A 26,394-nucleotide genomic window follows, 5' to 3' on the forward strand; every position below is an offset into this window, starting at 1 on the left:
GGGTTGATGTGCCTGTTGTGTTTTTGTTTGTTTTTTGTGTGGGGAGGGGGATTTGGGGTTGATGTGCCTGTTGTGTTTTTGTTTGTTTTTTGTGTGGGGAGGGGGGATTTGGGGTTGATGTGCCTGTTGTGTTTTTGTTTGTTTTTTGTGTGGGGAGGGGGATTTGGGGGTTGATGTGCCTGTTGTGTTTTTGTTTGTTTTTTGTGTGGGGAGGGGGATTTGGGGTTGATGTGCCTGTTGTGTTTTTGTTTGTTTTTTGTGTGGGGAGGGGGATTTGGGGTTGATGTGCCTGTTGTGTTTTTGTTTGTTTTTTGTGTGGGGAGGGGGATTTGGGGTTGATGTGCCTGTTGTGTTTTTGTTTGTTTTTTGTGTGGGGAGGGGGATTTGGGGTTGATGTGCCTGTTGTGTTTTTGTTTGTTTTTTGTGTGGGGAGGGGGATTTGGGGTTGATGTGCCTGTTGTGTTTTTGTTTGTTTTTTGTGTGGGGAGGGGGATTTGGGGTTGATGTGCCTGTTGTGTTTTTGTTTGTTTTTTGTGTGGGGAGGGGGATTTGGGGTTGATGTGCCTGTTGTGTTTTTGTTTGTTTTTTTGTGTGGGGAGGGGGGATTTGGGGGTTGATGTGCCTGTTGTGTTTTTGTTTGTTTTTTGTGTGGGGAGGGGGATTTGGGGTTGATGATTGCGATGTTGTTTTGTTTGTGTGTGGGGAGGGGGATTTTTGGGGTTGATGATTGCGTTGTGTTGTTTTGTTTTTTGTGTGGGGAGGGGGTTTTTGGGGTTGATGATTGCGATGTGTTTTTGTTTGTTTTTTGTGTGGGGAGGGGGATTTTGGGGTTGATGATTGCCTGTTGTGTTTTTGTTTGTTTTTTGTGTGGGGAGGGGGGTTTTGGGGTTGATGATTGCGATGTTGTTTTGGTGTGTGGGGGGGGATTTGGGGTTGATGATTGCGATGTTGTGTTTTTGTTTGTTTTTTGTGTGGGGAGGGGGTTTTGGGGTTGATGATTGCGATGTTGTTTTTGTTTTTGTGTGGGGAGGGGGATTTGGGGTTGATGTTGCCTGATGTTTTTTGTTTGTTTTTTGTGTGGGGGGGGATTTTTGGGGTTGATGATTGCGATGTTGTTTTGGTGTGTGTGGGGGGTTTTTGGGGTTGATGATTGCGATGTTGTTTTTGTGTGTGGGGGGGGTTTTTGGGGTTGATGATTGCGATGTTGTTTTGGTGTGTGTGGGGGGGTTTTGGGGTTGATGATTGCGATGTTGTTTTGGTGTGTGTGGGGGGGTTTTGGGGTTGATGATTGCGATGTTGTTTTGGTGTGTGTGGGGGGGTTTTGGGGTTGATGATTGCTTGATGTTGTTTTGGTTTGTTTTTTTGTGTGGGGGGGGGATTTTTGGGGTTGATGATTGCGATGTTGTTTTGGTGTGTGTGGGGGGGTTTTTGGGGTTGGGGGTTGTTTTGGTGTGTGTTTGGGGGTTTGGGGTTGATGATTGCGATGTTGTTTTGGTGTGTGTGGGGGGGTTTTTGGGGTTGATGATTGCGATGTTGTTTTTGGTGTGTGTGGGGGGTTTTGGGGTTGATGATTGCGATGTTGTTTTGTGTGTGTGATGGGATGTTGTTTTGGTGTGTGGGGGGGTTTTGGGGTTGATGATTGCGTTTTTGTTGTTTTTGTGTGTGTGGGGGGGTTTTGGGGTTGATGATTGCGATGTTGTTTTTGTGTGTGTGTGGGGAGGGGGATTTTTGGGGTTGATGATTGCGATGTTGTTTTGGTGTGTGTGTGGGGGGATTTTTGGGGTTGATGATTGCGATGTTGTTTTTGTGTGTGGGGAGGGGGTTTTTGGGGTTGATGATTGCGATGTTGTTTTGGTGTGTGTGGGGGGTTTTTGGGGTTGATGATTGCGATGTTGTTTTGGTGTGTGTGGGGGGGGTTTTGGGGTTGATGATTGCGATGTTGTTTTGGTGTGTGTGGGGGGAGGGGGTTTTTGGGGTTGATGATGTTGCGATGTTGTTTTGGTGTGTGTGGGGGATTTTTGGGGTTGATGATTGCGATGTTGTTTTGGTGTGTGTGGGGGGGGATTTTGGGGTTGATGATTGCGATGTTGTTTTTGTGTGTGGGGGGTTTTTGGGATTGATGATTGCGATGTTGTTTTGGTGTGTGTGGGGGGATTTTTGGGATTGATGATTGCGATGTTGTTTTGGTGTGTGTGGGGGGGTTTGGGATTGATGATTGCGATGTTGTTTTTGTGTGTGGGGGGGATTTTGGGGTTGATGATTGCGATGTTGTTTTTGTGTGTGTGGGGGGAGGGGGTTTTTGGGGTTGATGATTGCGATGTTGTTTTGGTGTGTGTGGGGGAGGGGATTTTTGGGGTTGATGATTGCGATGTTGTTTTTGTGTGTGGGGGGGGTTTTTGGGGTTGATGATTGCGATGTTGTTTTGGTGTGTGTGGGGGGTTTTTGGGGTTGATGATTGCGATGTTGTTTTTGTGTGTGGGGGGGATTTTTGGGGTTGATGATTGCGATGTTGTTTTGTGTGTGGGGGGGGTTTTTGGGGTTGATGATTGCGATGTTGTTTTGGTGTGTGTGGGGGGTTTTTGGGGTTGATGATTGCGATGTTGTTTTGGTGTGTGTGGGGGGAGGGGGTTTTTGGGGTTGATGATTGCGATGTTGTTTTGGTGTGTGGGGGGGTTTTTTGGGTTGATGATTGCGATGTTGTTTTTGTGTGGGGGGAGGGGTTTTTTGGGGTTGATGATTGCGATGTTGTTTTGGTGTGTGTGGGGGAGGGGATTTTTGGGGTTGATTATTGCGATGTTGTTTTTGTGTGTGGGGGGATTTTTGGGGTTGATGATTGCGATGTTGTTTTGGTGTGTGTGGGGGGGATTTTTGGGGTTGATGATTGCGATGTTGTTTTTTGTGGGGGGAGGGGGTTTTTGGGGTTGATGATTGCGATGTTGGTTTGGTGTGTGTGGGGGGAGGGGATTTTTGGGGTTGATGATTGCGATGTTGTTTTGGTGTGTGTGTGGGGAGGGGGGATTTGGGGTTGATGTGCGTGGGTTGTGTTGTGATGTTGTTTTGGTGTGTGTGGGGGGGGGGGTTGATGATTGCGATGTTGTTTTTGTGTGGGGGGAGGGGGTTTTTGGGGTTGATGATTGCGATGTTGTTTTGGTGTGTGTGGGGGAGGGGATTTTTGGGGTTGATGATTGCGATGTTGTTTTGGTGTGTGTGGGGGGAGGGGGTTTTTGGGGTTGATGATTGCGATGTTGTTTTTGTGTGTGGGGGGGTTTTTGGGGTTGATGATTGCGATGTTGTTTTGGTGTGTGTGAGGGGATTTTTGGGGTTGATGATTGCGATGTTGTTTTGGTGTGTGTGGGGGGTTTTTGGGGTTGATGATTGCGATGTTGTTTTGGTGTGTGTGGGGGTGATTTTTGGGGTTGATGATTGCGATGTTGTTTTTGTGTGGGGGAGGGGGATTTTTGGGGTTGATGATTGCGATGTTGTTTTGGTGTGTGTGGGGGGAGGGGGTTTTTGGGGTTGATGATTGCGATGTTGTTTTGGTGTGTGTGGGGGGTTTTTGGGGTTGATGAGGATTTTGTTTTGGTGTGTGTGGGGGGTTTTTGGGGTTGATGATTGCGATGTTGTTTTGGTGTGTGTGGGGGAGGGGATTTTTGGGGTTGATGATTGCGATGTTGTTTTGGTGTGTGGGGGGGGGATTTTTGGGGTTGATGATTGCGATGTTGTTTTGGTGTGTGTGGGGGGATTTTTGGGGTTGATGATTGCGATGTTGTTTTGTGTGTGTGGGGGGGGTTTTTGGGGTTGATGATTGCGATGTTGTTTTGGTGTGTGTGGGGGAGGGGGTTTTTGGGGTTGATGATTGCGATGTTGTTTTGGTGTGTGTGGGGGGAGGGGGTTTTTGGGGTTGATGATTGCGATGTTGTTTTTGTGTGGGGGGGAGGGGATTTTTGGGGTTGATGATTGCGATGTTGTTTTGGTGTGTGTGGGGGGGTTTTTGGGGTTGATGATTGCGATGTTGTTTTGGTGTGTGTGGGGGGAGGGGGTTTTTGGGGTTGATGATTGCGATGTTGTTTTGGTGTGTGTGGGGGGTTTTTGGGGTTGATGATTGCGATGTTGTTTTTGTGTGTGGGGGGGATTTTTGGGGTTGATGATTGCGATGTTGTTTTGGTGTGTGTGAGGGGATTTTTGGGGTTGATGATTGCGATGTTGTTTTGGTGTGTGTGGGGGGTTTTTGGGGTTGATGATTGCGATGTTGTTTTGGTGTGTGTGGGGGGTTTTTGGGGTTGATGATTGCGATGTTGTTTTGGTGTGTGTGGGGGGGTTTTTGGGGTTGATGATTGCGATGTTGTTTTGGTGTGTGTGGGGGGTTTTTGGGGTTGATGATTGCGATGTTGTTTTGGTGTGTGTGGGGAGGGGTTTTTGGGGTTGATGATTGCGATGTTGTTTTGGTGTGTGTGGGGGGGGGGTTTTTGGGGTTGATGATTGCGATGTTGTTTTGGTGTGGGGGGGGGGTTTTTGGGGTTGATGATTGCGATGTTGTTTTGGTGTGTGTGGGGGGATTTTTGGGGTTGATGATTGCGATGTTGTTTTTGTGTGGGGGGGATTTTTGGGGTTGATGATTGCGATGTTGTTTTGTGTGGTTTTGGGTGTTTGGGGGGTTTTTGGGGTTGATGATTGCGATGTTGTTTTGGTGTGTGTGGGGGGGGGTTTTTGGGGTTGATGATTGCGATGTTGTTTTGGTGTGTGTGGGGAGGGGTTTTTGGGGTTGATGATTGCGATGTTGTTTTGGTGTGTGTGGGGGGTTTTGGGGTTGATGATTGCGATGTTGTTTTGGTGTGTGGGGGGGGATTTTTGGGGTTGATGATTGCGATGTTGTTTTGGTGTGTGTGGGGGTTTTTTGGGGTTGATGATTGCGATGTTGTTTTGGTGTGTGTGGGGGGTTTTTGGGGTTGATGATTGCGATGTTGTTTTGGTGTGTGTGGGGGGTTTTTGGGGTTGATGATTGCGATGTTGTTTTGGTGTGTGTGGGGGGGGGGTTTTTGGGGTTGATGATTGCGATGTTGTTTTGGTGTGTGTGGGGTTTTTTTGGGGTTGATGATTGCGATGTTGTTTTGGTGTGTGTGGGGGGTTTTTGGGGTTGATGATTGCGATGTTGTTTTGGTGTGTGTGGGGGGATTTTTGGGGTTGATGATTGCGATGTTGTGTTGGTGTGTGTGGGGGGTTTTTGGGGTTGATGATTGCGATGTTGTTTTGGTGTGTGGGGGAGGGGGGTTTTGGGGTTGATGATTGCGATGTTGTGTTTTTGTTTGTTTTTTGTGTGGGGGAAGGGGGTTTTTGGGGTTGATGATTGCGATGTTGTTTTTGTGTGTGGGGGTTTTTTGGGGTTGATGATTGCGATGTTGTTTTGGTGTGTGTGGGGGGGGGTTTTTGGGGTTGATGATTGCGATGTTGTTTTGGTGTGTGTGGGGGGAGGGGGTTTTTGGGGTTGATGATTGCGATGTTGTTTTGGTGTGTGTGGGGGGGTTTGGGGTTGATGATTGCGATGTTGTTTTTGTGTGTGGGGGGTTTTTGGGGTTGATGATTGCGATGTTGTTTTTGTGTGTGGGGGGTTTTTGGGGTTGATGATTGCGATGTTGTTTTGGTGTGTGTGGGGGGATTTTTGGGGTTGATGATTGCGATGTTGTTTTTGTGTGTGGGGGGATTTTTGGGGTTGATGATTGCGATGTTGTTTTGGTGTGTGTGAGGGGATTTTTGGGGTTGATGATTGCGATGTTGTTTTGGTGTGTGTGGGGGGTTTTTGGGGTTGATGATTGCGATGTTGTTTTGGTGTGTGTGGGGGGTTTTTGGGGTTGATGATTGCGATGTTGTTTTGGTGTGTGTGGGGGGGTTTTTGGGGTTGATGATTGCGATGTTGTTTTGGTGTGTGTGGGGGAGGGGGTTTTTGGGGTTGATGATTGCGATGTTGTTTTTTGTGGGGGGAGGGGATTTTTGGGGTTGATGATTTTGGTGTGTGTTTTGTGGGGGTGGGGTTTGGTGGTTTTTGGGGTTGATGATTGCGATGTTGTTTTGGTGTGTGTGGGGGGGTTTTTGGGGTTGATGATTGCGATGTTGTTTTGGTGTGTGTGGGGGGATTTTTGGGGTTGATGATTGCGATGTTGTTTTGGTGTGTGTGGGGGGGTTTTGGGGTTGATGATTGCGATGTTGTTTTGGTGTGTGGGGGGGGATTTTTGGGGTTGATGATTGCGATGTTGTTTTGGTGTGTGTGGGGGTTTTTTGGGGTTGATGATTGCGATGTTGTTTTGGTGTGTGTGGGGGGTTTTTGGGGTTGATGATTGCGATGTTGTTTTGGTGTGTGTGGGGGGTTTTTGGGGTTGATGATTGCGATGTTGTTTTGGTGTGTGTGGGGGGAGAGTGTTTTTGGGGTTGATGATTGCGATGTTGTTTTGGTGTGTGTGGGGTTTTTTTGGGGTTGATGATTGCGATGTTGTTTTGGTGTGTGTGGGGGGTTTTTGGGGTTGATGATTGCGATGTTGTTTTGGTGTGTGTGGGGGGATTTTTGGGGTTGATGATTGCGATGTTGTTTTGGTGTGTGTGGGGGGTTTTTGGGGTTGAAGATTGCGATGTTGTTTTGGTGTGTGTGGGGGGAGGGGGTTTTTGGGGTTGATGATTGCGATGTTGTTTTGGTGTGTGTGGGGGGAGGGGATTTTTGGGGTTAATGATTGCGATGTTGTTTTGGTGTGTGGGGGGGGATTTTTGGGGTTGATGATTGCGATGTTGTTTTGGTGTGTGTGGGGGAGGGGGTTTTTGGGGTTGATGATTGCGATGTTGTTTTGGTGTGTGTGGGGGGGATTTTTGGGGTTGATGATTGCGATGTTGTTTTGGTGTGTGTGGGGGGGTTTTGGGGTTGATGATTGCGATGTTGTTTTGGTGTGTGTGGGGGGGTTTTGGGGTTGATGATTGCGATGTTGTTTTGGTGTGTGTGGGGGGGATTTTTGGGGTTGATGATTGCGATGTTGTTTTGGTGTGTGTGGTGGGAGGGGATTTTTGGGGTTGATGATTGCGATGTTGTTTTGGTGTGTGTGGGGGGGTTTTGGGGTTGATGATTGCGTTGTTGTTTTGGTGTGTGTGGGGGGGGATTTTTGGGGTTGATGATTGCGATGTTGTTTTTGTGTGTGGGGGGATTTTTGGGGTTGATGATTGCGATGTTGTTTTGGTGTGTGGGGGGGGATTTTTGGGGTTGATGATTGCGATGTTGTTTTGGTGTGTGTGGGGGGGAGGGGGTTTTTGGGGTTGATGATTGCGATGTTGTTTTTGTGTGGGGGGGAGGGGATTTTTGGGGTTGATGATTGCGATGTTGTTTTGGTGTGTGTGGGGGGAGGGGGTTTTTGGGGTTGATGATTGCGATGTTGTTTTTGTGTGTGGAGGGGGTTTTTGGGGTTGATGATTGCGATGTTGTTTTGGTGTGTGTGGGGGGAGGGGGTTTTTGGGGTTGATGATTGCGATGTTGTTTTTGTGTGTGGGGGGTTTTTGGGGTTGATGATTGCGATGTTGTTTTGGTGTGTGTGGGGGAGGGGATTTTTGGGGTTGATGATTGCGATGTTGTTTTGGTGTGTGTGGGGGGATTTTTGGGGTTGATGATTGCGATGTTGTTTTTGTGTGGGGGGAGGGGTTTTTTGGGGTTGATGATTGCGATGTTGTTTTTGTGTGTTGGGGGGGAGGGGTTTTTTAGGGTTGATGATTGCGATGTTCTTTTGGTGCCGGGGGATGGGGTTGACGTCTCTCTCTGAATGACTTTCATGTCCTTTCTTTGTTTCATAGCTATCTGGAGAAGACAAGTTTCAGAGTTCTATAGGGAAACGTGCTTTGATAATAAATGAACCTTTGAAACTTTTGAACCTCTTTTCAGGTTTATTGTCATCTGACTGTACATATATACAGCTAAATGGGACAACATTCCTCCAGACCATGTTACACTCACAAAACATATATCACGCACAGCACATAAAACAAAATATTACCACAAATAAGTTAATAAAATATAATTCAAAGTGCATGTAGTGCGTAGGATGGGTAAATAGTAAACAGTAAATGAGACCTCAGTGGTGGCAGGGTATTCATTAGCTCCACTGAGTTTGGATGGGACTACAACTAGAAGTCATAGGTTAAGGGTCATAGGTGAAAAGCTTAAGGGGAACATGAGGGGAAACTTCTTCACTCAGAGTGTCATGAGAGTGTGGAATGAGCTGCTAGCGCAAGTGATTTCAATACTTAAGAGAAGTTTGGATAGGTACATGGCTGGGAGGGGTATGGGGGTGAGGCGATGATCCTGGTGCAGGTTGATGGGATTAGGCAGTTTAAATAGTTCAGCATGGACTAGATGGGCCAAAGGGCCTGTTTACTCTGCTGTATTTTCTATGAATCTAGTCTTCATTAGTCATCATCTGTAAGGAAGTAGATTCAGGAGACTTGAGCCAAGACAAGGAAAAGAAGGAAGAGGTACAGGAAGTTGGAATGAATGCAGAGATATTGTGCAATGTGTAAGGAGAAACCGGAAAGAATGGTGATGCTGAAGAAAGCCATTTGGTTCAATTATTTTTATTGTCCACATACATAGAATGCCTAACACACGTGCCCTCTCTGTTTCCTTGTTTCTTATTATACAATGTTTAACATTTGTTATTATATCTTACCATAATAAAAATTCTAACAAAGTATATCTTCATTAAGGAAAAACATTGAGTAGAGTTGGGGAAGAGAGGACTGGCGTTGTAGTCTGTTTACTGGGATTTCAGTCCTTTATCATGACTAATCCTTAATAATTGATTTGCAACTCTAGAAATTAAAATTGAATTAATACAAGAATTAAGTAGAAGATTAAGTTGATTAAAATTGCAAGAATTTGCAGTCCCAATAAATCAGAATGGTTCAGATCACATAGCACGTAGCCAATGCAGAGGCAACAACAGTTCTAATGACTCCAAGTACCACACTCATCAAAGAACCCTTACTTAACTCAACTTACTACCTGTTGTACCGCTGGCATTTAGGGCAGCAATGAAGATCCTCCATCTCTGTCTGTCCATAGCAATACACACAGATAGAGAAGGATTCTTCATTGCTGTTTCCGTAATAATTTTGTTTGACCAGTCCAGGTTGTTCGCCCTGAGCTGACCTCCTGAACCTGGAGGACTGGTAGACCACTCTTAGTCTGTCCTCTACCCTTTGACCTGTTTGCCATGGGTGATCCTACCAAGAGCCAAAGCACAAGGCTCTGACGCTAGCCAACAGAGCTCTCCTGGTCATTGAGGCACACAAGCCTCCAAACCCTGCGACAAGGTTGTGGTCCTCCTGGAGGTTCAGAGCACCCATCCATGCATAAGTGTAAACGTTTGGACCAAGGGAAGGAAGTGGGATACTCAGAGGCAGCAGGAAGGGCTAGTTGTACCAGGAATTGGGTAGACCAGGAGCAGAGAGAAAGGGGCTGAGGAGAATCATGTTATCTGAAACTGGAGAATTCAATGTCCATGCTGTTGGGTTGAAGCAGATATACTGTATAGGAATATGAGGCAGATCACAATACTATAAAGACATATCTGTTAATGTGATGAGTGAACAAACTTAATAATCTTCATTGCTTTTTTTAACTCAGTGACAGGCAGCATCACTTTCCCCTCTATAAAGGTAACTCTTCCTTCACTAGTGTTATTAGTCAAAGTTCAAAGTGCATTTATTGTCAAAGTATGTATACATTACACAACCTTGAGATTCATCTCCTTACAGGCAGTCACAAAACAAAGGAACCTAAAAAAAAGCATTACGAAAGAATGCCAAACACACAATGCACAGGAGAGAAAACAAAGCAAATCACACAAACAATAAAAGTAAACAAATAGCTTCAGAACTGAAGTTCAACAAAAGACACGAAGCCAGGCATCACTGCAGGTGGAGCAGGCCACAGCCCCAGTTTATTGCAAAGCTGATTAAAGGGGCATGGATTAATTTTAATGTTGAATTTGTAGACTCACAATTTGGAGTTCATTTGCTTGTGGCTACTGATAATTAATGTAGATTCTCTGCTGTAGAAATTGTCAGTTCTAGTTTTGTAAAAACAACCAATCAGAATTATTGTTCGGCGTACTGCCAATAATGGACCTGCATTTAACAGCGGAGATCTCAAGACATTTGAACTTCTCCAGATTTTACACATCAGTAAGATCACAGCTCACTGGCCATAATGGTGAAGTAGAGAGGTTTATGTGAAAGCTGAAAGTTTCAGCATGACATCCCTGTCAGTTATACTTGTTTTTGCACAATCTATACTGTATTTACAACTGTACAGAGGTAGTGACCAGTGCTCGTCATCAACTATTTTGCTTAAAGTGACATCGACATTCACCTTGGCAATGCACTCTTGCCTGGATTTCCTCACTTGCAGACCCAGTCAGCTTGGATTGGCAAAAACATCTCCTCCACAATCTTCATCAGCACAGGAGCACTGCAGGGATGTGTATTTTACACCTACGATTATGTGGCTAAGCACAGCTCCAGCATCATATTCAAGTTTGCTGATGACACCTGACACCACTGTATCAAAGGTAGTGATGAATCAGCATACAGGAGGGAGATTGAAAATTTGGTTGTCATAGAAACAATCTGTCACTCAGCATCAGCAAGACCAAAGAACTAATTATAGACTTCAGGAGAGGGAATCCAGAGGTCAGAGGATCACAGGTGAAGAGGTCAGTAACTTAAAATTCCTGGGTGTCACTATCTCAGAGGACATGTCCTGGACCCATCAAATATATGTAATTGCAAAGAAAGCACAGAAGCATCTCTTCTTCCTTAGAAGGTTGCGGAGATTTGGCGTATCATCAAAAAGCTTGGTAAAAACTTCTATAGATGTGTAGTGGAAAGGGTATTGACTGGCTGTATTATGGCCTGGCACGGGAACACCAATGCCTTTGAGTGGAAAGGCCTACAAAAGGTAGTGGATTTGGCCCAGTACATCACAGATAAAGCTCTCTCAACAACTGAGCACATCTACTGTAAATGGAAAGCAGCATCTATCATCAAAGACCCTCAGCACCCAGGCCATCCTCTTGTCTCACTGCTGCCATTAGGTAGAAGGTTCAAGTATCTCAGGACTCACACCGCCAGGTTCAAGAACAGTCACTACCCCTCTACTATCAGGCTTTTGTACAAAACAGGATAATTACACTTATCTTTTGAGATGTTCCCACAAAAAAATGATCTCACTTTAAGGACTCTATATCTTGTTAGTTCATGCTCTTGTTATTTATTGCTATTTATTTATATTTGCATTTCAACTGTTTGTTGTCTTCTATGGCCTTGATCTTTCATTGATCCTGTTTACAGTTACTATTCCATAGATTTCATGAGTATGCCTGCAGGAAAAAGAATCTCAGGGTTGTGTGTGGTGACACATACTGTATGTACCCTGATAATAAACTTTACTTTGAACTTCAAATTCATTCCTGTTCTAAATGGATGCGCCTCTATTCTGAAGCTGTGCCCTCTGATCCTAAACTCCATCACTATAAGACATACAGTTATCTCCACATACACTCGGTCTTTAAATATTCAATAGGTTTCAGTGAGATCTTCCTTTATTCTTCTGAACTCCAGCAAGTATAGGCCCAGAGCCATTGAAAGCTCCTCATACGTTAACCCCTTCTTTCCCAGAATAATTCTCATGAACCTCCTCTGGACCATGTCAAAATAAGCCCCCTAAGTGTAGTGTACATAAATGAAAAATCAGTTTCCAGTCCACTCAGAGATGTAGGAGGCAATATTGGAATTGTATTCCTTAGGAGAGTTTCCCCATTTTTGACCCCACATCAGCTCCCTTTAAACAAGGGCTACCCAACCTGTGCTTAATAGTATTGGTCCATGGCTTAAGAAAATATTGGGAAACCCCGCTTTAAACCAATTTATCATTATTTATTTTGTCTCTCTATTTCCTGTTGTTGGAAGGCTTAGTTTTTGAGAGTACTTAGGTAAAAAGCTTATACAACTGTAACACATGGTTACTTGAGTTACTGTCGCCTTCCTGTCAGCTTGAACCACTCTGGCTCACCTGACCTCTCTCATTAACAAAGTGATTTTGTCTTCAGAACTGCTATGTACTGAATGTTTTTTAAACTTTTGCACCATTCTCTGAAAGCTCTAGAGACAGTTATGCATGAAAATCCCAGGAGATCAGCAGTTTCTCAAATCACCTCATCCGGCACCAACAATCATTTTATTTATGGTCAAAGTCACTTAGATCACGTTTCTTCCCCATCCTGATACATGGTCTGAACAACAACTGAATCTCTTTGACTTGTTGCCACGTGATTGGCTGATTAGAACCTTGGGTGATGAGGGATATTGTGGCTCTTGTCAGGATGAAGAAGGAGGCATGAGTCAGGTACAGGTAGCTGGGATCAAATGAGTCCCTAGAAGAGAATAGGGATACTGAAGTATACTCAAGAAGGAAACTAGAAGGACAAAAAGGGGCATGAAGATAACTTTGAAAGAAAAGATTAGGAGGATCCAAAGAAGAATTTTAATGAATTTGGAGTAACTAGGTTAAGAATAGAATCCCTCAGGGACAAAAAATAGATATCATTGTGTAGAGCTACAGGAATATTCATTCATTCTTCAATGAATTTTTTTTTTGGTTTTTACTGGAAGTAGGACATGAAGACATATGAACTTAAAATAGTTAATGTGGAAGTTTTGGGATAGTCCACATTACAGCAGAGGAGGCAGTGGAAATCTTAAAACAGATGAAGGTAGATAAAATTCTGGGGCTTGATCCGGAATACGCAAGGACACTGTAGGAAGGTAGAGAAGAAATTGTGGGAACCTAGATGAGATATACTGTATGTATCAGAGTCAATGAAGTGCCAGAAGACTGGTGTGTGGTTAATGTTATACATTTATTTAAGAGGGGCTGTGAAGTATAGACCAGTAAGCCTAATATCTGTGAGGATTCTGAGGGATAGGACTTACATGCATCTGGAAGATCAGGAGCTGATTAGGGGTAGTCAGTATGGCTTTGTGCATGGGAAATCTTACGAATCTGTTTGAGTTTTTTTGAAGAAGTAACCAAGGAAGATAATGTGGGTGGGGTAGTAGATGTGATCTATATGCATTTCAGAAAGACTTTTGATTATATTACACACGGTAGCTGCTATGGAAAGTTAGATCGCATGGGATCCAGGGAGAGCTAGCTAATTGGATACAAAATTGGCTTGATGTTAGAAAGCAGAGGGTTTGACCCAAGCCTGTGACTGTTTCCCAGGGGTCAATGTTGGACCCATTGTGATTTGTCACTTAATATCAATAATTTGGATGAGAATGTACAAAGCATGGTACATTCCATGTAAACAATTGGAAATGACAGCAAAGATGCTTAACAGAATTTACTGAGGGATCTTGATCAGATGTGTAAGTGGGCTGAGGAATGGCAAATGGAGTTTAATTTCATCAACTGTGAAATATTGAGCCTTGGGAAGAAAAATGAAGATAGGACTTTCACAGTGTACAGCAAGGCCCTGGGGAATGCTGTAGAACACAGAAGCTGACGAGTAGAAGTACATGGATTCCTGAAAGTGGCGTCACAGGTAGACAGCGTGGCGAAGAAGGGTTTTGGCATTTCAGAGCATTGAGTATAGAAGTATAGAAGTCCTCTCTCCAATTCCAACCTTTCTCTTTCTGAACACTGTGCTCTCCACTCTCTCTGCACTAATCCTAGCCTCACCATCAAACCCGAGAATAAGAGGGGTGCAGTAGTAGTCTGGCGGACTGATCTTTACCTTGCTGAGGTCCAGTGGCAACTATCATACATTTTCTCTTACTTACTCCTCGAACATGATCCCACTAAAGAACATCAGACCATTGTCTCCAAGACCATCACCGATCTTATTAACTCTGGGGATCTCCCATCCACTGGCCCCAACCTCATAGATCCCTCACCCCGTGCCTACTGTTTCTACCTCCTAGCCAAGATCCACAAACCTGCTTGTCCAGGTAGACCCATTGTTTCTGCTTGTTCTTGCCCCGCTGAACTCACATCTGTACACCTCGACTCAGTTTTATCCCCCCAGGTTCAGTCCTTTCCTATCTATGTCCATGATACTTCACACATTCTTGATCTTTTCAATGATTTCAAATTTCCTGGCCCAAACAGCTTATTTTTACTATGGATGTCCAGTCCCTATACATCTCCATCCCCCCACAGGAAGGCCTCAAATCTCTCCGTTTCTTTCTGAATACCAGACCTAACCAGTTCCCCTCCACCACCACTCTCCTCCGTGTGGCAGAACTTGTCCTCGCTTTCAATAATTTTTCCTTTGGCTCCTCCCACATCTTTCAAACAAAAGGCGTAGCCATGGGTACTCACGTGGGTCTCAGCTATCCCTGCCTTTTTGTCGGCTACGTGGAACAGTCTATGTTTCAAGCCTGCACTGGTGTCACTCCCCAAATTTTCCTATGCTACATCGATGACTGCATTGGTGCTGCTTCCTGCACCCATGCAGAGCTCGTCGATGTCATCAACTTTGCCTCCAACTTCCACCCTACCCTCAAATTTTTCTGGTACATTTCCAACACCTCCCTCTCCTTTTTTGATCTCTCTGTCTCTATCTCTGGAGACAGCTTATCTTCTAATGTCTATTACAAACTCACTGACTCTCACAGCTACCTGGACTATACCTCTTCCCACTCTGTTACTTGTAAAACTGCCATCCCCTTCTCTCAATTCCTCCAGCTCCACCACATCTGCTCTCAGGATGAGGCTTTTCATTCCAGAACAAAGGAGAAGTTCTCCTTCTTCAAGAAAAGGAGCTACCCTTCCTCTACCATCAATGCTGCCCTCAAATGCATCTCTTCCATTTCAAGCATGTCTGCCCTCACCCCACCAGGGATAGAGTTCCTCTTGTCGTCCCACCTACCACCCCATCACCTTCCATGTCCGGCATATAATTCTCCGTAACTTCGGCCATCTCCAACAGGATCTCACCACAAAGTACATCTTCCCTCCCCCCACCACTTTCTGCTTTCTGCAGGGTTTGCTCTCTACTCAAGTCCATTCGTCCCTCCCCTCTCATCTCCCTTCTGGCACTTATCCTTGTAAACGGAACAAGGACTCCACCTGCCCCTTCACCTCCTCGCTCACTACCATTCAGGGGCCCAAACAGTCCTTTCAGGTGAGGTGGCACTTTACCTGTGAGTCTGTTGTAGTCATCTACTGTATCCGGTGCTCTCGGTGTGGCCTCCTGTATATTGCTGAGACCCGATGTTGATTGGGAGACCGCTTCATTGAGCACCTACACTCCGTCTGCCAGAAAAAGCTGGATCTCCCAGGGGCCACCCATTGTAATTCCACATTCCATTCCCATTCTGACACCTCAGTCCACGGCCTCCTCTACTGTCACGATGAGGCCACACTCAGCTTGGAGGAGCAACACCTTATATTCTGCCTGGGTAGCCTGCAACCTGATGGAATGAACATTGATTTCTCAAACTTCAAGTAATACTACACCCCCTTCACCATTCCCCATTCCCTTACCCCTCTTATGGTTTGTCTCCTAGCCTGTCCATCAATTACCTCTGGTGCTCATCCCCTTCCCTTTCTTCCATGGCCTTCTGACCTCTCCTGTCAGACTCCCCCTTCTCCAGTCCCGTATCTCTTTCATCAATCAATTTCCCAGCTCTTCCCCTCCCCCCCCCCAGTTTCAACGATCACCTTGTCTTTCTTCCTTTCCTACCCCAACTTTCTAACTCTGACTCCTCATCTTTTTGCCTCCAGTCCTGATGAAGGGTCTCAGCCCAAAATGTTGACTCTCTCTTTTTTATAGATGCTGCCTGGCCCGATGAGTTCCTCCAGCATTTTGTGTGTGTTGCAGAGGAGTAGGATGTTATGTCGCAATTGTGCAAGACCTTGGTGAGGTTGTATTTGGAATATTGTGTTCAGGTTTGGTCGTCCTGCTACTGTATTGGAAAGAAGCCATTAATCTGGAAAAAGCACAGAAGAAATTCACGAAGAAGATCCCAGGACTCAAGGGACTTGAGGAGAAAGGTTGAACAGGTTGGGCTCTTCTGTTTCATTGGAGCATATGAGAATAAATGGTAATCTTCTACATGTGTGTTAAATTATGAGGGGCATTGATGGGGATCAATGTGCACAGTCTTTTCCCCAAGGATGAGGAATTAAAAAACTAGAGGAGATAGATTGAAGGTGAGAGGGGAGAGATTTAATAGGAAACTAAGGGACACATTCTTTTCACTCAGATGGTGGCCAAGATATGAAATGAACTGCCAGCAGAAATAGCTGAGACAACTATGTTAACAACATTTAAAAAGTTACTTGGATAAGTGCATGGATAGGAAAGGCTGAGAGAGGGGCTCCCATCCTTTTTTATGTCATGGACCCTTACCATTATCTGAGTAGTCTGAGAACCCCAGGTTGGGATTCCCTGGTTTAGAGGGATATGGACCAAATGTGGGCAAATGGGAATAGCTTAGAAGGGTACTTTGGTTGGTTTGGACCAGTTGGGCTTTATGACTCTATGATATTCAGTAATTGGGATAGTTAGGCAATGGGGAGGTGACTGCTTCCTCAATTTCACTGATTTATTTCAAAAAGTTTCAGGTGAGAGGTGAAAGATTTAAAAGGGAGCCGGGGGTCAACTTCTTCATGCAAATACTGGTATGTATATAGAATGAGCTGCCAGAGAAAGTGGTCGAGGCTGTTACAATATCAACTTTCAAACATTGGAGGGATATGTGCCAAACACAGGTAGATGGGACTAGCTTAGCTGGGCTTCTTGGTTGGCATAGATCATTTGGACCTGTTTTACTCTATATCCATTATCAATCATCAAAATACCCAACATCCCATGCCATCTTCTCAAAGCTACCATCATGGAGGAGGTCTGAAGTCCAACATCACCAGGTTCAAGAGCAATTTCAACTATATGGTTCCTGAACCAACCAGAACAACTCTATTCACGACAATCTCATTACACCAGGACCACTTTGGACTAAAATTTATTTGTGTTTGTTGTTCTAATTGTAAAAAAATTGCGTGCAATCTATGTTTTTCTTGTGACTGCTGCTATATGAAGCCATGTGTGGCCTGCGCGTTGCTGCAAGTCCCTTTTTCAGTGTACCCGTGGACACATGTACTTCTGCATATGACAATAAACTCAACTTTTAAACTCTTTGACGCGAATACGTTCCGTTAGAACGATGTGACCAGTTTAAGTGATCCGCAGTATTTTGCTGTTAGACTCTTTTTTTTGGAATGGATGAACCTGCCACTGAAATTGAGATATGTAGTTGGAAGCGGGGAAACTGGACGCTTTCTCAACTTCTGTCGTTTATTTCAATAAGCTGGTGCGAAGAATTCGCTTTTTTTTCGCCCTGCAGTTGTTGATATGATCCCATAATCCTTGCTGCTAAAATGGCGGTAGTGAAAGTGGTCTATACGGCTGCCAGAGCTACCCAGGATGCTCGGCGGTGTGTAGTTGCTGACGCCGACAACATGGCGATCGTTGAGTTGGCAGGATTACGGCGGGTTGAGGGCCAGTGACGGCTCGGTTTCACCGCCCGACTCTACAGTGTCGGCGTCCTCTGGCCGCATTCCTCTCTTCTTCCTCTGCCAGGGTAGTCATATCAGTAGCGCAGGCCGTGGCCAGCCCCTGCTGCTCCTGGTCGAGCCGAGTGGCCCTGTCGGACGGGTGGCCCCTGTAAGCCCGGGACATCTCTAAGTACTCACCCCATCTCAACATGTCTTGGTTCGGGGGCATCAGCTCGGGCCTGGGTCAGGTCGGGGGCAGCCTTTCCTCCCTGACAGATCAGCTCTCCAGCTTCACCAAGGATATGTTGGCAGAAGGCGTCGAGGAAGTGCAAGGTGAGCATCCCAAAAAGTTTGCAAACAACTACAAAGAATCACTACGGTTGCTGTTATAATTAGACTGATGTAGTCTTTACGCCTCCTGATCTCCACAAGTGCACGCACACAGTGTTAGAACATGCATGCCACACCAGTTGTCACTGCAGCAGCTGTTAAAGGCCTTTGTTTTCTGCAGTTGTCTTGCACTGGAGAAACCTGAGGAGGTTGTTATATGCTGATTTGTGTCTGTAATTGGAGGTTACATTTAGGATTGAAAGAGCAGAACGCTGGACGGACTCACGTGGAGGCAAATGGTCAACGTTTTGAGTTGAGACCTTGCATCAGGACTGAGAGGGAAGAGGAAATAGTAAGACTCGAGGAAGGGTCTTGGCCTGAAACTTTTAATGTTTATTCATTTCCAGCATGCCTGGGCTACTGAGTTCCTCCAGCGTTTTGTATGTGTTGCTTTGGAAAAATTACCTGTAAGCATGTAAGCAATATGAAAAGAGGCCATTTGGCCCTTCAAGTTAATGTTTGCTCCTAGAAGAGCAAGCCATAAGTTGTAGAGTCACAGAGCTATGGCATGGAAACGGGCCCTTCAGATCAACTTGTCCATCCCAAACAAGTTGCTTACCTGAGTTACTCCCCTTTGCCTGTGGCCTCTAAACCTCTCCTTTTTTGTCCATGCACCTGTGCAAATGTTCACATTTATTTCCCTGCTCTCTTCATTTGCAAATTATTCTCTCTGAATCCTGTCCAGTTCTGTTTAAAAAATCTAGACCTAGTTCCTGAGGAACCTACAGAGTTGGAGTTAGTCACTCACATGCGCATGTACCACCTGGCAAGAGAGGAAATTATAAATATGTGTAGTGTTTTGGGCTTTAAGATCCTTGACTGGATTATTGGCGCTGGATGCTGCTTGAGTATGTGGAACCCGAGATGTGATGAGCGACATAGTTTTGCTTTGAGTGCTATGTTAATAAATTGCTTGGTACAGAAGGAGTAAAGACATTCAGAATTCCATAATTCCTCGGCTTTCAAGCTGATTTCAGAATCAGAATCAGGTTTATTATCACCGGTATGTGTCGTGAAATATGTTAACTTCGTAGCAGCAGTTCGATGCAATACATAATATGAAGAAAAATGTATCAGTTACAGTATATGTGTATTGAATAGATTTAAAAAATCGTGCAAAAACAGAAATAATATATATTTAAAAAGTGAGGTAGTGTTCATGGGTTCAATGTCCATTTAGGAATTGGATGGCAGAGGGGAAGAAGCTGTTTCTGAATTGCTGAGTGTGTGCTTTCAGGCTTCGGTACCTCCTACCTGATGGTAACAGTGAGAAAAGGACATGCCCTGGGTGCTGGTGGTCCCTAATAATGGACACTGCCTTTCTGAGACACCGCTCCTTGAACATGTCCTGGGTACTTTGAAGGCTAGTACCCAAGATGGAGCCAACTAAATTTATGACCCTTTGTAGCTTCTTTTGGTTCTGTGCAGTCCCTCCTCCACCATACCAGACTGTGATGCAGCCTGTCAGAATGCTCTCCATGGTAGAAGTATTATAAGTTTTTGAGTGTTTTTGTTGAATTGACATACCACATCTCTTCAAACTCCTAATGAAGTATAGACGCTGTCTTGCCTTCCTTATAGCTACATCAATATGTTGGGACCAGGTTAGCTCCTCAGAGATCTTGACAGCCAGGAACTTGAAACTGCTCACTCTGTCCACTTCTGATCCATCTATGGGGATTGGTATGTGTTCCTTTATCTTACCCTTCTTGAAGTCTACAGTCAGCTCTTTCGTCTTACTGACGTTGAATGCAAGGTTATCGCTGCGACACCACTCCACTAGTTGGTATATCTCGCTCCTGTATGCCCTCTCACCTTCTTCTGAGATTCTACCAACAATGGCTGTATCATCAGCAAATTTATAGATGGTATTTGAACTGTGCCAAGCCACACAGTTATGGGTATAGAGAGAGTAGAGCAGTGGACTAAGCACACACCCCTGAGGTGCACCAGTGTTGATCGTCAGCAAGGAGGAGATATTATCACCAATCCGCACAGATTGTGGTCTTCCGGTTAGGAAGATTTTACTTAGTACTGTGAAAAATGGTTAAAATGAGAACCACATATAAATACTGTGTCGATAATGTGTGCAATTGACATTGTTAGGGACACATCTAGCGAGTAGAAGACCAAAGACTGGCAAGTATATATATAGTTTGTTTATGATGCTGTCAAACAATCAATTTGAAGTCAGCGTAAATAACACACACAAAGTGAAGGAGAAATGTATCAGGTTAGGCAGCATCACTGGAGAGGAATGAACAGTTGGCATTTCGGGGCAAGATCCTTCCAGAATCTTATGATTTACTGTCAGGATGTGTTATCACTGTTTGCTTAAGTGGCTGATCGTTCCTTTGTCTGTATTTGGTATTTAGCCAGGCCTTTGTAGTGTTCTCAATGTGGCATTTCTAAGAGCAGTGAGCTTCTGGTCTTGCGCTGGACTTTGTGGAAGATTGAGTACAGAGCACCACTGCTTGCTCGTTTATTGTCTAGTGAAATAGATATTGTGTACACATTTATTTTTGCATAGCTACTCAGTTAAGCTCGAAGGTTTGAATTCCAGTCCAGAAGCTCAACTCACTGTTGTATCAACTGAGCTTTGTATCCACGTGTCATTTAAACATGGCTTGTAAATATCACCAACTGAGCCACAGCTGGTAACCACAAAATTATAGCTACTAAAATGTTAATTCCAAACAATGCAGGAAGTTCTGGTCAGACTGCATCTGCAGGAAGACAAATAGAATTAAAGTTTCAGATTGTTGACCCGTCATCAGAATAGTAAAGGCAAAATAATCTTGTAAGGCTGCAGGGAGGGTGAGTTGGGGGGAATGTCTTTGAAAGGATGACCATGGGGGCTGCAGAAGATTATCTTGTGAGTGATTGAGAACAGTTAGCATGAGGTCATAGACAAACGAACATAGGAGTTGTACTCTGCAGAGCAGGCGGACATCCCTGGCAGGTCAGGTTTGGCATGTTCACTTCTCCAAGAGAAAGAAAAATAGGGTACAAAAAATAAGCAGAGTTCATGTCACAGAAGTTTTTCCTCTGAGTGTGAAACCCTTCAGTTAACTTTGTACCCCTCTTCCCCCAACCCTCAGTTTCAGTTCATTCCTATCAAAGCCATTAATAACATCCTATCTATTTGTGATATGTAGAATCTGTTTCTTTGTGACTTGTGTACACACAATTGACTGTACAGCTTTTGATTATCTTTGTGGTCATGGTTGGTAAATCATCATCAGATGTTTCTCTACATGCACCTGCACCAGAACCACCTGGTGTATCCTTGTCTTCCTCCCTCTTCTTTGTCATCATATTCCACTCCTCAGTAACATCTAAAATTATGGTGTATACGTTCACCATTTAGCTGTACCTCAACTTCAATTCTTATTCTATCTGCTGTCTCTAAACCATTAGAATATTCATCCCGTATTGAACAATGGAAGTTTCCTCCAACTACATATTGGAATATTGAAGCCATTGTTTTCCAACCCTTCCACAAACTACTCCCAGCTAGCCTACTCTCGAATTGCTCCCATAAACCAAACCAGTTTACGATGCTTGCCCCTTGCACTTCTCTCCACACTGCTGCCTGATCTACAGAAATATCTCCTATTTGCAGTTTGTATTTTCAGTATTATGGTATTTTGGATTATTTGCAACCAGAGTGTCATATTTGAGCCTGCTTGAGCTGCGTGCTACATATCTGTACGAATGCTAAGGACACCTAGTTCTACCTCTGCCTTATTTGGCCTTGCCTCAGCTCACCTGCTTCATGCTTTTGCATGTCTTTAGTTGTAACTATTCCAATGTACACTGCCTTTGTCGTAGCATGCAGAAACTCCTGTTCCTCATTCAGGAATTGAGTAAGATGGAGTCACTGGTTGAGTGATGTCAACCTTGAACTCACCATCAGCAAAACCAAGGAAATGGTTGTGGACTTCAGGAAGGGAACTCAGGTGAACACACATCAGTCCTAATTGAAGGGTCTGTGGTAGAGAGGCTGAGTAGTTTTTAAGTTCATGGGTGTCAGCATCTTTGTGAAACAATCCTGCACATAGATGCAACTATAACAAAAGGTATTCTAGCACCTCTAACTTATTAGAAGTTTAAGGAGGTTTTGCATGTTCTCAAAAGGTCTGCCAAATCTCTGCAGATGTACAGTGGAAAGCATTCTGCTAGTTTGCATTCTGGCCTAGTGTGGAAACTTCAATGTACAGGAATGCAAGAGTGTACAGAGAGTATTGGACTTGGTCAGTTCCAGCATGATACAGATCTCTCCACCATTGAGAACTTTTACAAGAGGTGATGTCTCAGACAGGTGACATTCATCATCAGAGACCTCCGTTATTCAGGACATGCCCGCTTGATACTGCCATCAGATTCTTAACCAACCTGAAAAAAAACACTACTACCAAGGACAATATTTTTCTCTTTCTGAATTCGCTCGATGCTGCAAGAGGAGTCCATTGGTCTTGGGTAAGGATTAATCAAAATGGTTTGTGGATTGGACTCAGTAGTTCACATTGTGTGTTTCTGGCTGCTCGTTTTTTGTTGCTATTTTATGTGATTTGGGTTGGGGTGGTGTTCTTCAGGGGGTCAGTATTGGGACTGCTGCTTTTCTCACTGTTTGTCAGTGATTTAGATAATGGAATTGATGGCTTTGCGGCAAAGTTTGTCGATGATACGAAGTTAGGTGGAGGGGTAGGTTGTGCTGAGGAAGCAATGCGATTGCAGCAGGACTTAGAAGAATGGGCAGAAAAGGGGCAGATGGAATACTGTGTTGGGAAATGTATGATAATGCATTTTGGTAACAGGAACAGTAGTACAGCCTATTATCTAAATGGGGAGAAGGTTTAAACATCAGAAGTGCAGAGGGACTTGGGAGTCCTCGTGCAAGACTTCCAGAAGGTTAATATACAGGTTGAGTCTGTGGTAAAGAAGGCAATGGCATTTATTTCAAGAGGGATAGAATATAAAAGCAGGGAGATGATGCTGAGCCTTTATAGGATACTAGTCAGGCCACACTTAGGCTACGTCCACACTAGACCGGATAATTTTGAAAACGCCGGTTTCGCATCAAAACGATAGGCGTCCACACCAGGCGTTTTTCAAAATACCTCCGTCCACATTAGAACGGATATTTGGGCGGATCTCCTCCTACTGAGCATGTGCAGGACACACAGAAAACAAGCGAAGAGGAAATGGTATACTTGGTGCGCGTTTGTCTAGTGAGACTAGAAAAATTTAAAAGGAAATTGCCAAACGAAAGACTTGGTGCGTGTCTGTCCAGAAACATTTCCTACAGCCATAGTCTCTTCACCGATGAAAGATACGACAGCTACAACTAAATGCAATAAAGCTTGTTACTGGGCAAAAGTGAAATTTGCTGTTACCTCATTTGTTTGCCTTTACTTTTGCCATGTCTTTGTGTATTATTTTGCTGTATTTAATATGTGCAATAAAACAAGTTACTGGGCAAAAGTGACAATTGCATCTATTGAATATTTGCACAAGCAATACATTAATAACGTTACACGAACGTGGCAGTGGACGAACCCAAGTGCAGAACATGGGCGCGGGGGGCAGAGTCGGGAGACGTTATTGCTGTAGCGAGCCTGGAATCGGTTTCCCGGAGAGTCTTTACCCAAAGTCTTGGGTTTGGAGAGAATTCAGGAGTGATGCTAGACTTAGAACTAACAGCCCTAAAAACCATGAAATGAGGTTACTCACACCAGAGTCAACCAGCGAACTGGCAGCTCCTTTTTTTTTGTTTTACGGCGGTTGGCAACCGGTTTTCAGTGCATTACCGCCACCTGCTAAACTTCTTGTGTTCCAACCAAATATGTCCTGGAGTTCTCTACTTTCGAACTATAAACTGGCAGCTCCTTGTGATCACAGGGTCTTTATCCTGCATTTTCTGATGGAAAGCAGGTGTGTGTAGTTAGTGGAACCTGGGAATGATTGGAAATTAAACGAGGGGATTGAAGCCCAATTTCTGAGGTAAATAGTAAGGTGAGGGATTGCCAGAAGGGACCGTGACAAATAAAGCGCCTTGTTGAGTGTATAAAACATGTCTGCATCAGTGTTATCTTGTATTTCCATACCATGTTACATTAGGCTGTTACACATCTATTGTCAGATGTTGTTGTTGTGGTGTTGGAGGTGAAATGCCGCTCTGCCGCCACCATTTGTTCTGGCACGTCATGACAGCGTTTTTAAAATTAACCGGTTACTCCGTACACACTACAATGGCCAACCGGCGTTTTCAGATTTAAACACTTTGGAGAGTGTTTTAGAAAAGCTCCGTTTTCGGGGGAGGAAAACACCGTTTCAGTGTGGACGGAGGGTCAAAACGAAGAGAAAAAGCTTTGGTTATGGATTTATCTGGTCTAGTGTGGACATAGCCTTAGAGTATTGTCAAGTTTTGGGCCCGATATCTCAAAGGATGTGTTGTCATTGGAGAGAGTCCAGAGGACGTTCACAAGGATGATTCCGGGAATGAAGAGATTACATATGAGGAGCATTTGGTAACTTTGGGCCTGTACTCACTGGAATTTAGAAGAATGCAGAGGGATCTCATTGAAACATACCAAATGTTGAAAGGACTAGATAGGATGGATGTAGAGAGGATGTTTCCTTTGGTGGAAGAATCCAGAACTAGATAGCGCAGCCTCATATTGAGGGGCGAACCTTTAGAACAGAAGTAAGGAGAATCTTTTTTAGCCAGAGAATAGTAAATCTGTGGAATGCTCTGCCACAGACTGCGATGGAGGCCAAGTCTGTTGGTATATTTAAGGCGGAAGTTGATCGTTTCCTGATAAGTCAGGACATTAAAGGATATGGCGAGAAGGCAGGTGTATGGGGTTGAGTGGGATCCGGGATCAGCAATAGTGGAATGGCAGAGCTGACTTGATGGGCTGAATGGCCTAATTCTGCTCCTATGTCTTATGGTCTTGTGTTATAGCCTGCAGATAGCAAGAGACGAGGCGCTGGATTGAACTGAATGGAGCCAAACTGAATATGCCTATACCCTTTTGATGTTTTTGTGATTTGGTGTTTTGTATTCTGTGCTTTTCGCTCTTTTTTCTCTTGCCATTTGCACATTGGAGGTTTGATGTTTTTCTTTAAGTGGGATCCGTGGTGTTCTTTGTTTCCTGGCTTTCTGTGGAAAGAGCAACCTCAGGGTAGTAAACTGTGTACGCACTTTGATAATATATTGTGTTTACTTTGACATGTAGGTAATGGATAGTTTTTATTAAATTAAGTCAGGTTGATAGATTCTTGATTAGTTTGGCATGAAGGGATATGGGGAGAAGGCAAGAGATTGGGGCTGAGAAGGAAAATAGATCAGATCAGCCAAATGGCCTAATTCTGCTCCTATGTCTTGGGGTCTTATGGAATTATTCCAGCATTGGAACAGTGCCTTCACCTGCTGAGGTGATAATCGCACGTGTTCTCTCTCATACACTCACTTGATCTTTCTGTCTGTCAGTTGTAATATTTGATCAAGGTTTATCATCTACTCTTCACCTCCTTAAGTGGTTGACCATCAGTTTTTTCCCCCCTTTCAAATCTTGGAAACGTTTCTTCCACATAAATAAATTGGAGTTCTAGTGGCTTCTGATATATCTTTTGGCCCATTTCATGACAAAGATAGTTATATGTAAAACACAAGAGATTCTGCAGATACTGGAAATATAGTGCAATACACAAAATGTTGGAGGAACTTTAAAATTTTAGATGTTTGGTATATGCAGGTACAGTATGTGGGGACTATCTGCACCATAGATTCATTTGTAAAACTCAGGATAAGTTGTGCTCAGAAGATTCTAGTTATTCTACATTTAGTATTGCACTCGGTTTACTGTTTGCATGGCCCTATCTAAAGGGTACGAGTCTTCTTTAAGAGAAGCCTTGCCGGTGCTGTCCTGAATTAGGTTGATATCAAATATGAGAGTTGAATTACAGTTGTGATGTTGCTGCACAATATTTAGTGTGGCTTTAGCAATGCTGAAGTTGCATAATAAAGGGAGATATTAAATGATAAAGTGTTACTTTTCTATGTGACAGAATGAGTGTAGGATGAAGGTATTCAGGATAATGCCCTGAATGACCACCAACTAAACAGTCTTGTTAATTTCATCCTACTAGTAATGGCTGCACCAACTATTTTCAGAATAAAAGGGTTAATTTGTTAGTTGCCAAAGAAGACGCAAGATGGTACGAGTACAGGTCAGTGGGAGTAGGCAGTTTAAATGGACTGGAGCAGACTAGATGAGCCAAATGGTCTGTTTCTCTGCTGTACTTTTCGATGATTCTATTGGTGCAAAGGTGAAAAATAAAAAAAAATGTCTTGACAATGCCAGATATTTTTGTTAGTATTCCTTGTATAATAATTAATCTTTCATTCT

At 44.1% G+C, this 26,394-nt stretch overlaps 1 protein-coding gene across 1 annotated transcript in view; it reads left to right on the forward strand.

The window, feature by feature from the left end:
• The first annotated feature begins 17,543 nt into the window (after window positions 1-17,543).
• The window catches only part of trip11 (thyroid hormone receptor interactor 11), a 142,331-nt gene continuing 133,480 nt past the window's right edge, over window positions 17,544-26,394 (forward strand). Inside the window, exon 1 of the mRNA XM_063043804.1 lies at window positions 17,544-17,920. Within this exon, the coding sequence (XP_062899874.1) occupies window positions 17,797-17,920 (124 nt within the window). The 5' untranslated portion in view covers window positions 17,544-17,796. The remainder of the gene's footprint in view (window positions 17,921-26,394) is intronic.

This window comes from Mobula hypostoma, chromosome 1 (assembly GCF_963921235.1).
Source record: "Mobula hypostoma chromosome 1, sMobHyp1.1, whole genome shotgun sequence".
NCBI classification, from domain to species: Eukaryota; Metazoa; Chordata; class Chondrichthyes; order Myliobatiformes; family Myliobatidae; genus Mobula; species Mobula hypostoma.